The 10,021-nt window shown below is 45.9% G+C and overlaps 1 protein-coding gene across 3 annotated transcripts in view; it reads left to right on the forward strand.

Annotated features, from left to right (window-relative positions):
• Window positions 1-9,408, forward strand: part of ccdc141 (coiled-coil domain containing 141) — a 28,001-nt gene extending 18,593 nt beyond the window's left edge. For all 3 annotated transcript variants that reach the window (XM_068736303.1, XM_068736311.1, XM_068736320.1), the window contains 10 exons: window positions 1,133-1,273; window positions 1,848-2,036; window positions 2,115-2,298; window positions 2,447-2,559; window positions 2,645-2,764; window positions 2,843-2,991; window positions 3,149-3,392; window positions 4,211-4,527; window positions 4,999-6,552; window positions 7,843-9,408. In XM_068736303.1, coding sequence (XP_068592404.1) covers window positions 1,133-1,273; window positions 1,848-2,036; window positions 2,115-2,298; window positions 2,447-2,559; window positions 2,645-2,764; window positions 2,843-2,991; window positions 3,149-3,392; window positions 4,211-4,527; window positions 4,999-6,552; window positions 7,843-8,065 — 3,234 coding nt within the window. In that variant the 3' untranslated portion in view covers window positions 8,066-9,408. The remainder of the gene's footprint in view (window positions 1-1,132; window positions 1,274-1,847; window positions 2,037-2,114; window positions 2,299-2,446; window positions 2,560-2,644; window positions 2,765-2,842; window positions 2,992-3,148; window positions 3,393-4,210; window positions 4,528-4,998; window positions 6,553-7,842) is intronic.
• The last annotated feature ends 613 nt before the right edge of the window (window positions 9,409-10,021 follow it).

A 10,021-nucleotide genomic window follows, 5' to 3' on the forward strand; every position in this document is an offset into this window, starting at 1 on the left:
GGTACTCTGGTGTAAGTTACAGTCATTTGTAATAATCTTTTGGGGTCCTTAATGGGCTCTCCGTGGTTCCTCCTGGTTGTCTTCATGGTGAACTCACTGTCGTACCTCCTGGTGGTTCTGGGTAATAACCTTTTGTTATTTTAGTGCTCCTTCCTTTTGCTCAATGCAGGGTTCCCCCAGACGTCTCTGTCTCCGTCTCTCAGCTGTCCTCAGCTGAAAGATCAGACATCCGACACCGAGGCAGAAATGTCCCTCTGGATTTAAACTCTCCGGCTCTAAAAATAATCTCATCGAAGCTTCGTCTACTTAGTTACAGCTCCGAGCAGAGAGCAGAGGATGGATGTGTACAAGGTGCTATGTGAAACAACTCGTGTTCCCCAGAGGATGAATCCTACACTGACGTTTAGTGATTCTTTGACTCCAGCGTCACCAGCAGGTTGATGGTTTTTGGCTTTTAGTAAAACATCTCAACAGCTGTAGTCTCCAGATGCTGCACCATGAAAACCTCTCGACTAACGCCACCATGAGGTCAAAGACTGTTGTTTTTATTTTGAATCATAAACCTGATTAAGGTGCTAGATGAACAGTCAGAGGATCACCAAATATATTATAAAACCATACTTCATCACCGTCATATCAAAAGCTGATGAGGCGTTTTGTTCAAAACCCCAAAATGTACAGAAAGGTTCATCCTCTGGGGAACATCTCAATCCATCCGATGGTTGGTGAGCATGTTAATTCTTGAATCAGATACCTGTTCAGTATATTAACAGAGACTAAAGGAAGTGAAGCTGTCAATAAATAAATACATAAAAGATTATAAATTAGGTCCAGTGAGTCACAAACAGGTTTTTAAATATTAACAGAATCAGAATCAGAACCGTTTACGTATGTTGCACATTTGACCTGGTGGGTGGAGCATAACATTAAAGACATGATTTGAAAATACAATCAAATTAAAAACATGGTAAATAGACAAACAGATAAGAGTTTATTAAAACAAGTACATTATTAAAGTGTACGTTAACACTTGAAGCCTAATTCTCACTTTCAATATTTAAGGCCAGTTGATTAAAATATGGACTCCTTAATAATCAGCGTCTATGATGGAATACAAACGTGTGCTTTGCAGCTTCGTGACTCCTTCAAGGAGCTGAAGAAGAAGTTCAGCAACCTGAGGTTTAACTACCTGAAGAGAAACGACAGGACGAGAAACACCAAGGCCTCCAGGAACCAGCTGCAGCAGGTGGACCAGTACGAGGAGAAGCTGCAGGTGAGTCCTGGTCCTCATCCGGTCCTCATCCGGTTTCATTCAGAAGCATCAGGTCTGAAGGTTTGTGGTAAACCAGCGCTTCAGTATCTGATGTTAGACCTCCTCTCTTCATACAGACTACGAAGCTCAAAGTGATGTTGACAGGTCAAATAAATAGAAATAAAGCAGTTTGCACTTACATTTCAATGTAATTTAAAGAATCTCAACCGATGAATTAAAACAACAAAAATTTACAAAAGAAGAACCCAGAATGTCGTTTCACAACATTTACTCTGAAGTGAAACCAGATTCAAAGATGAATCAGTGATTCTAACTCTGGATGCATGTGAGCTCTTCTGTCTCTCTGTTGAGATGGAGGTCCGTGGAGGTCCGTGGAGGTCCGTGGAGGTCTGAGGAGGTCTGTGGAGGTCTGAGGAGGTCCGTGGCAGCAGGACATAAATGTTTTCTCTACAGTAGAAGAAGAAACGAGTAGTGAAATCAGTGTTCGTCACATCTCAGAGCTGCTTTTCCTCCTCAGTTCGTCCACGTTCTTTCAAAGATCTAAATGTAACATGAGGAGCTTCTGGTCCTGCAGGTGATCAGGAAACGTCTGCAGGGCGTGACGGCCCGGCTGGGGTCAGAAGTCAAGGACGGGGGCGTGGCCAAGGAGGCGGAGGACGCCGTCAATGAGCTGCAGAGGCAGACGGGAGAGCTCGAGCGAAGTGTCAAGGAACACCAGAAGACTCTGGAGATGAGCTGCAGCCTGCAGCGAGCCGTGGAGGAGGTGGGTTCTCCTGCTGTGTACATGTGATGTTAGATGTGTATTACTGAGTGATACTGACGCCTCGCTCCGTGTTCACAGTACCAGTTCTGGTGTGAGGAAGCCAGCGCCACCATCGCTCGAGTGGGGAAGTTTTCCTCCGAGTGTCGCAGCACAGAAGCCGTCTCCGTTCTCTACCGGCAGTTTGAGAAGTTCGTGTGGCCGACGGTTCCTCAGCAGGAGGAAAGGATCAGTCAGATCACCGAGCTGGCTGTTCGGCTGCACGGTGAGGAACAGCAGGACACTGTTTCATTACTTCATTCCTTTATTATTGATGAATAAAACACCTTCCTCTAAGTGCTCCAGAGGCCCTGGACAGAACATAAGACAGCGTTCAGCCTCCTCTCATAGCTCAGGCTTGTGTCGTGTTTCAGGCGTGGAGGAGGGGCGTCGCTACACGGAGAAGACGGTCAGTAAACACGCTGACATGGTGGAGGCCATCAGACAGCTGAGCGATGGACTGATGGAGCTGGAGAACAAACTGAAGGTGAAGGTTCACTCTGATGTTTAACTGATTCTGTTGAGACATCAAGACAATCAGCTGATTGACTGTTTACACACTGATATCAAAGATGGAGAATCTGAAACAGGAAGAGGAAGAGGAAGAAGAGAAAGAGAAGAAGATGAAGGAAAACCGACAGAAGAAGAAGACGAAGGAGACAGATAACCGCTGCTCACTGGAGGCTGACATGGTACAAATAATGATATATTTTATATATTTATATATATATGAGATGTTAAATCATAATCAGCTGATCTGAATCCTCCAGTACGAGCTGAAGGAGACAGGCCACACCCCCGAACTGACCGCCGAGCATGATGGGAAGGAGGTTCCCGTGAAGAGGCAGAACGCGGCCAATAGGAAGCCTCCGTTACAGAAGAGCCGCTGTCAGGAGGCAGACAGACAGACGGACAGCAGGTACCACTGAACCATGAAGCATGAGGATCACCAACATCATGGTTGATCCTCTGGGAACCACGATTTCTTTGATCACGAGTGAAAGAGCAGCTTCTTATTTGTGATTCGTTGATAGAATCAGTATAAATAAAGGTTTAATGTGTCGTCTCTCCTTCAGACAGCAGTCTCACACCTCCTCCCACCGCTCCACCCACTCCTTTAGCTCCACGCACTCCTCCTTCAGCCTCTCCTGCTCCCCAGTGGAGCCCAACCGACGGGTCCACGCCGTCCACGGCCAGTCACAGCCCGCCGCTGCTGACCTGCAGGCCACGCCCCCTCCCTCTGTGATTGGCCCGACGTTCTCTGACATCCAGAGGGAGTTTCAGAAGAAGGAGAAGCGATCGAACATGACGCCGCTTCAGGTAGATCATCAGAGTTCATTAGACATGTGGCGTCCCTCAGGAGTCCAGTTCAGATCCTCTTCTATTTTATTATGTACTAACTAGAACAATATGGGGTTCTTTGACTTCTACTCAAAGAAGAACGTTTGTTGAACCCAACATAATTGGTTGTACCTAGAACCTCCTGTGAAAGGTTCTCTATCAGAACTCTATTATGGTGTAATCGTTCCACCCAGAATCCTCTCTGGAGGTTCTTTCCAGAACCTTTCAACCTTCTAAGGGTGCTAACAGAAACCCACCCAGGTGGTTCTACTGAGAACCGTTTAATATTCCAAGGGTTTCATCTAGAAGCCACACGAGGGGATCTACCGAGAACCCTTCTATATATTTTAGTACAAGGGTTTCCTCTAGAACCCTGAAGGAACGGGGCTGGCGTGCGACCACAGTTTTTGGGGGTGTGACTCGGAGGAGGTTTCACCGCTCATGCTTTCAACAATCCTTGAAGAACTAATGCTTCCAAAAAGTGTTCTATGGATGAAAAGGGTTCTTAATGGAACAAGTCGTCTTACAAAGAACATTTGAAAAACCCTTTCTTCAAAGTAAGCTTTCCACAGAAGCAAAGCGTCTCCTGTTGAAATGTTTCGGTCGTCTAAGTATTTAAGCATTTTGTCGTTTGTTTGTTTTATTGCTCTACTTTCCGTTAGCTTAGCTTCAATGCTAGCTGCTTCAGTGAGTTATTGTACAAGCTATATATGAAGAAAGTCAGATATAAAGTGACAACAAACAGACAACCCTGTTCCTGTGACCGTGAGCCGTATATGTGCATGTTTTTTACCCAGGATGCATCTGCAGGACACCTGTCCGAGGCGCAGCTCCAGCAACAGGAAGAGATGTCGGACGATTCTCTCTCCAACGACGAATACGATTGTGCGTCACCTGACGACATTTCCCTGCCGCCGCTGGCCGAGACGCCAGAGTCCATCACGGTTCAGTCGGACGTTGAGGAGAGTTTCTGTTTCAGTTCCCACAGCGTCCACATCAACCAGTCGGAGCACAGTGGTACTGGTACCGCTACTGGTGCAGCCCGACAACAGAGAGAGTCCAGTCGGACAGAGAGCTGTCCAACTCCTCCAAACGGCCGGCACAGCAGCACCAGGTCTGGATCAGTTATTGAAGTATAATGATGTGTTTAGAGCTTGTGTTATGAAGTTAAACATCATGATTCATCTCTAACATCTGTTTTATATTAACATGAAAACATCTCCTTCAAACTACAGGATCTATTCAAGTTCATCACCAGAACTACATTTTACAGATTACATGTGAACACATCACGATAACGTTATAATGTACCTTCACCAGTACTCATGTTCACTGAGCAGAGCCTGAAGGCATCATAATGTAACTGAAGTGAACCTCCGTTGGTTAGCCGTTAGCGGTGCTGCTAACGTTACTAGCTCTCCTCCTGTTGGTTTAATCAGTACGGATTACTAGTCAATACTGCACTGCTGAAGAATGATCTAATGTAAACGAGAGGCAGGAGAAGGACAGTGAGGACTTGTAACAACAGTCACAGAACCAGTTTCGTGGTCTGAGTTGGTTTCTGTTGTGTGTGTTACATGTTCAGAGCAGAGTCCAGTTCGTTTGTCCAGAGTCCGCTGACGGTTCCTGCTCCGAGTCTCCTCACCAGCATTCTGTGCAGCATCCTGAAGACCGGAAAGACCAGCACAGCCAACGCCCACCGAAGTATTGACCCTGAACCCGGCGTCCCCTGTGGATCACACCCGGTCCACAAGAGCGACCCTCCAGACAAGGACCACGATGTCCCTGAGAAGAGGAGCCCCTCACGCACTGATCCCTTATTGAAGGAGCACAACAGTCGGTACTACCAGCCTCAGATGAGTCCAGGTATCCAGGGTAAGATCGCCCATCATGTGGCATCCAAAGGGGAGACCTTGTTACAGACTGATCTGATTCCCCAGGTTGCAGAACTTAATCACAGCACCACACTCCCCCATTCCAGCTGCGGTGGTCCAGACCCTGACCTCCACAAAGACACCACCCCTCCACAAGACACCAGGTTCCTCAAATGCAGCACTACTTTACCTTTTACTGCTCTTTGTCGAGACTCCAGTCCTCCACAGTCCTTTCCTGACTCTGAGAGTGACCTCGATCGGGACATGAAAGAAACATCCACAGTCTCCAAACCTCAACGGGACCTTCTCACCAACACCACAATTACCCAGCAGACCCTTTTCTTCCAGCCCTCCTCTTCAGACTTCAGTCATCGTAGCGGCCTCTGTTCACCCCAAGACGGCCCCTCTTCCCAGAGGGAGACCTTACCACGGATTGATCCGGTCCCCCAGGCTCTCACAGACCCCGTTTTCCACAAAGTCAGGATCTTTGGGCTCCTCGAATCCTGTACACCTTGCCTCCAAACCACCACAACCCTCCCTGAAGACGGAAATGTTTCACGGTCTTACCTGGATTCCAGGAGTGGTCTTGATCAGGATGCATCTTCCTCCCAAACCAGCAAAGAGACATCCTCAGTCCGCACGCCCCAAAGCAGCAGCCTGACCACGGCCTGCTGCCGGTCCTCCCCTCTAAACAGCCATTGCACCTTGGCACAGAGTAGCATTCATTTAGGGTCCCAACAAGAAGGTGGTGGAGGTCCACCTGAAGTACAAGCCCCCGTTCTTCCAGAGCCAAACGGCAGTCAGAGCCACCAGACAGTCTGCTCCTTCCACGAGTCCTCCAGCTGTACCCAGCAGTGTGTGCATGGCCCTGGCATGACCCCCAGCAGCCCCACCGAGCCTGCTGCACCTCCTCCACCCGAACCACAGACCCAGGCTTTGGCTCCGCAGGCTAATCCGCATGTCACCCCTCTTTCCTCTCCACCCCATCTACTAACTCCAGACCAAGACCCAAACATTTGTCAGCCCGTGGCCGTCCGTGAGGAGATCAGGCTTACTCCTCAGATCCAAGGGCCTCCCTTTCCTCCTCCTCCTTCTCCTCCTCCTCCTGCTGCTCCTGCCCAGGCAGAGTCTCTTCCCCAGGGAAAAGCCTCTAAACCTGGCCCTCCCTGTTTCACCAGGCCCCTGTCTAGAGCCACCGTCATGGAGGGCTCTCCAGTGACGCTAGAGGTGGAGTTGACGGGAGACCCAGAGCCCCGGCTCACCTGGTGGGTAGCTTATAACCAGCTGCACAATAACACACACGCCCTCTGACCTTAACACACGGCTTACCTTCACCTTTAACACATGCCTGATATATATACATCTGCTTCTTTTGTGTTTGTGTTTCACTGAAACACATCATTTTAGATTCCCGTCACCTGCTGTGCATTAGTGATGTAGACCTGCACCACATTAAACCTGTGTGCAGGTTTGTAACCCATCTTGAGGATCAACCAGGACTCTGCTGATCCAGGTTTAACGCTGCGTTCACACCAAACGCAAAGACAAATTTCGTGTTGCGTTACTCGCGGATCGTTTGTGTTTGTTTTGCTGTGATTTCATATCAATAAACAGAAGAAAAGGAAGCTGAAATAACTACATGATGACTTGTAAAAAGTCTGAATTCATGTTTTGTTAGTTCTCTCCACAGGACGACGAGCAAACAACTTTTAAAATGCTTGTTTTCTCAGTGGAGTTTGGTTTGATCGATGCTAGGCTATGCTAACAATGTAGCTGATTGGTTGATCCAACTTCTGTCAGGAGGCGGATTCAAAATATTCAAAATATAAATTTATATCTGCTACGTTTAGACATCGCCATTGGTTTTAAATTGTGCTGAAGTGACATTTTAACGTGTGTGTTAATATTAATATTGTAGTTTGATAATAATCCTCACTCTAAATGGTTGTTTTACTTTAATAATTATTAACTGGGGCTGTAACGGTTCATGACGTCACCGTCCAGAGAAGATGGAGGTTGATGAAAGTAATGTGGAACCAAAGAAGACTTCCACCAGGAAATGTTTAGCCAAACAGACCATAACGCAGGGTATGCTTTAGGGGCGGGGCTACACGGTGATTGACAGGTCTTCCTGTTCACTGGTTGCAAAAAAACAAGATGGCGAACTGGAGGCTTCAAAACATCTGACGATAAACCAATGAGAGACGTCACAATGACGAGCTAGTTAACGTTAGCCGTTAGCTGCTTGGCTAAATTACGGAACAGCTAACGTACGGAGGTTCCAATCAGTTCCATTATGATGCGTTCAAGCTCCACTAACAACACCGTCTCTGGTTCTCTGTGTGTTCTGTGAGTCCTTTAATGGTTTAACTGGTTTGTGTGCTTCAGTAACAACACAAAGACAAACTACAGGTAGAGTCTCAGGTCATCATGTGACTGTCTGGTGACCAATAAGGGTCCTGTATGTGTCACAGCTGTTGTCATCGGGCTCGTCATGTGACCCAGAGTGAGGATGTGTGTGCTGTCTTGACTTCCTGTCATCATGGTCGCTTCAGGTGTAAAGACGGAGAGGCCGGGAAACACTTCCTGTTCACCCCCGAGGCGACAGACTCAGATGGCGGTTTGAACGAGGCCGCCGACCGGCGTGAAGATGACGGTGATGAAGATGATGAGTGGCTGCTGGCTCAGGTGTTTGACATCATCACTGTGGACTGGCACACCTGGTTCGGGACGCTGTGTGTTCTGCTGTGGCTGATCTACCTGATTCTACTCTATTGAGTCTTTATTGATCCGGGACTCAAAGACCTGAAGAACCTGGATCCGTCCAGAACCTGGACCTGAAGAACCTGCTAGCTTCTAGGTTCAATACAATGACTTTGTATTTGTAGAGAAGTTTTCTCATGAAGTTCTGCAGGATGTTGTTTCTGTAGTTCAACAGGAAGTCGTCATGTTTCTTTAGTCTAACAGGAAGTCATCATGTTTATGTAGTCTAACAGGAAGTCGTCATGTTTCTGTAGTTCAACAGGAAGTCGTCATGTTTCTGTAGTCTAATAGGAAGTCGTCATGTTTCTGTAGTCTGACAGGAAGTCGTCATGTTTCTGTAGTCTAACAGGAAGTCGTCATGTTTCTGTAGTCTAATAGGAAGTCGTCATGTTTCTGTAGTCTGACAGGAAGTCGTCATGTTTCTGTAGTCTAATAGGAAGTCGTCATGTTTCTGTAGTCTGACAGGAAGTTGTCATGTTTCTGTAGTTCGACAGGAAGTCGTCATGTTTCTGTAGTCTAACAGGAAGTCGTCATGTTTCTGTAGTCTAACAGGAAGTCGTCATGTTTATGTAGTCTAACAGGAAGTCGTCATGTTTCTGTAGTCTAACAGGAAGTCGTCATGTTTCTGTAGTCTGACAGGAAGTCGTCATGTTTCTGTAGTTCAACAGGAAGTCGTCATGTTTCTGTAGTCTAACAGGAAGTCGTCATGTTTCTGTAGTCTAACAGGAAGTCGTCATGTTTCTGTAGTCCGACAGGAAGTCATTATGTTTCTGTAGTCTGACAGGAAGTCGTCATGTTTCTGTAGTCTAACAGGAAGTCGTCATGTTTATGTAGTCCGACAGGAAGTCGTCATGTTTATGTAGTCTGACAGGAAGTCGTCATGTTTCTGTAGTCTAACAGGAAGTCGTCATGTTTCTGTAGCCCGACAGGAAGTCATTATGTTTCTGTAGTCTGACAGGAAGTTGTCATGTTTCTGTAGTCTAACAGGAAGTCGTCATGTTTATGTAGTCCGACAGGAAGTCGTCATGTTTCTGTAGTCTGACAGGAAGTCATTATGTTTCTGTAGTCTAACAGGAAGTCGTCATGTTTCTGTAGTCCGACAGGAAGTCATTATGTTTCTGTAGTCTAACAGGAAGTCTTCATGTTTATGTAGTTCGACAGGAAGTCGTTATGTTTCTGTAGTCTAACAGGAAGTCATCGTCACTGGTTCCCTCCTCAAACAGCCAATCAGATGCCTCCATTAGATTTTAGGTTTAGTTCATCCAGATAATCTTCACTAAACTCCACTTTGATGATGTTTGAAGTCAAAAGTAAAGAGCTAATAAAAACACATGATGAGGGAACAGGAAGTGATAAAACGCTGAGTCATGTCTGATTTTAGGACTCCCAGTGTCCCCCCTAAGGCCTCAAACCCTGAACCCTCAGGGACTCACTGACGTCACCTGGTGAGTGTTGGAGTGTAGAGACTTTAGGAACATGAATGGGACATATCACGTTACTATGACAAAGAATACGATGTATAACTGTGTATTTATTGTATACTGTGTACTCCCTGATTTGAACGTCACTAGATGACACGTCATCTCATATTACATTACATTACGGTCATTTAGCAGACGCTTTTATCCAAAGCGACTTACAATTCAGTATCTATCTACACACCCTAGACGCAGCTACAGGAGACATTTTGGGGTTAAGTGTCTTGCTCAAAGACATGAGACTAGTAGAGCAGGAGCCGGGGATCAAACCACCGACCCTCTGATTGAAAGGCGGCCCTGCTCTCCACTTATATATAATATATATATATATATATATATATATATATATATATATATATATATATATATATATATATATATATATATATATATATATATATATATATATATATATATATATATATATATATATATTATATATATATATATATTATATATATTATATATATATATTATATATATTATATATATA

This window comes from Cebidichthys violaceus, unplaced genomic scaffold, assembly GCF_023349555.1.
Source record: "Cebidichthys violaceus isolate CVI_PGR_0920_01 unplaced genomic scaffold, fCebVio1.0.p SCAF_11, whole genome shotgun sequence".
Lineage (NCBI taxonomy): Eukaryota > Metazoa > Chordata > Actinopteri > Perciformes > Stichaeidae > Cebidichthys > Cebidichthys violaceus.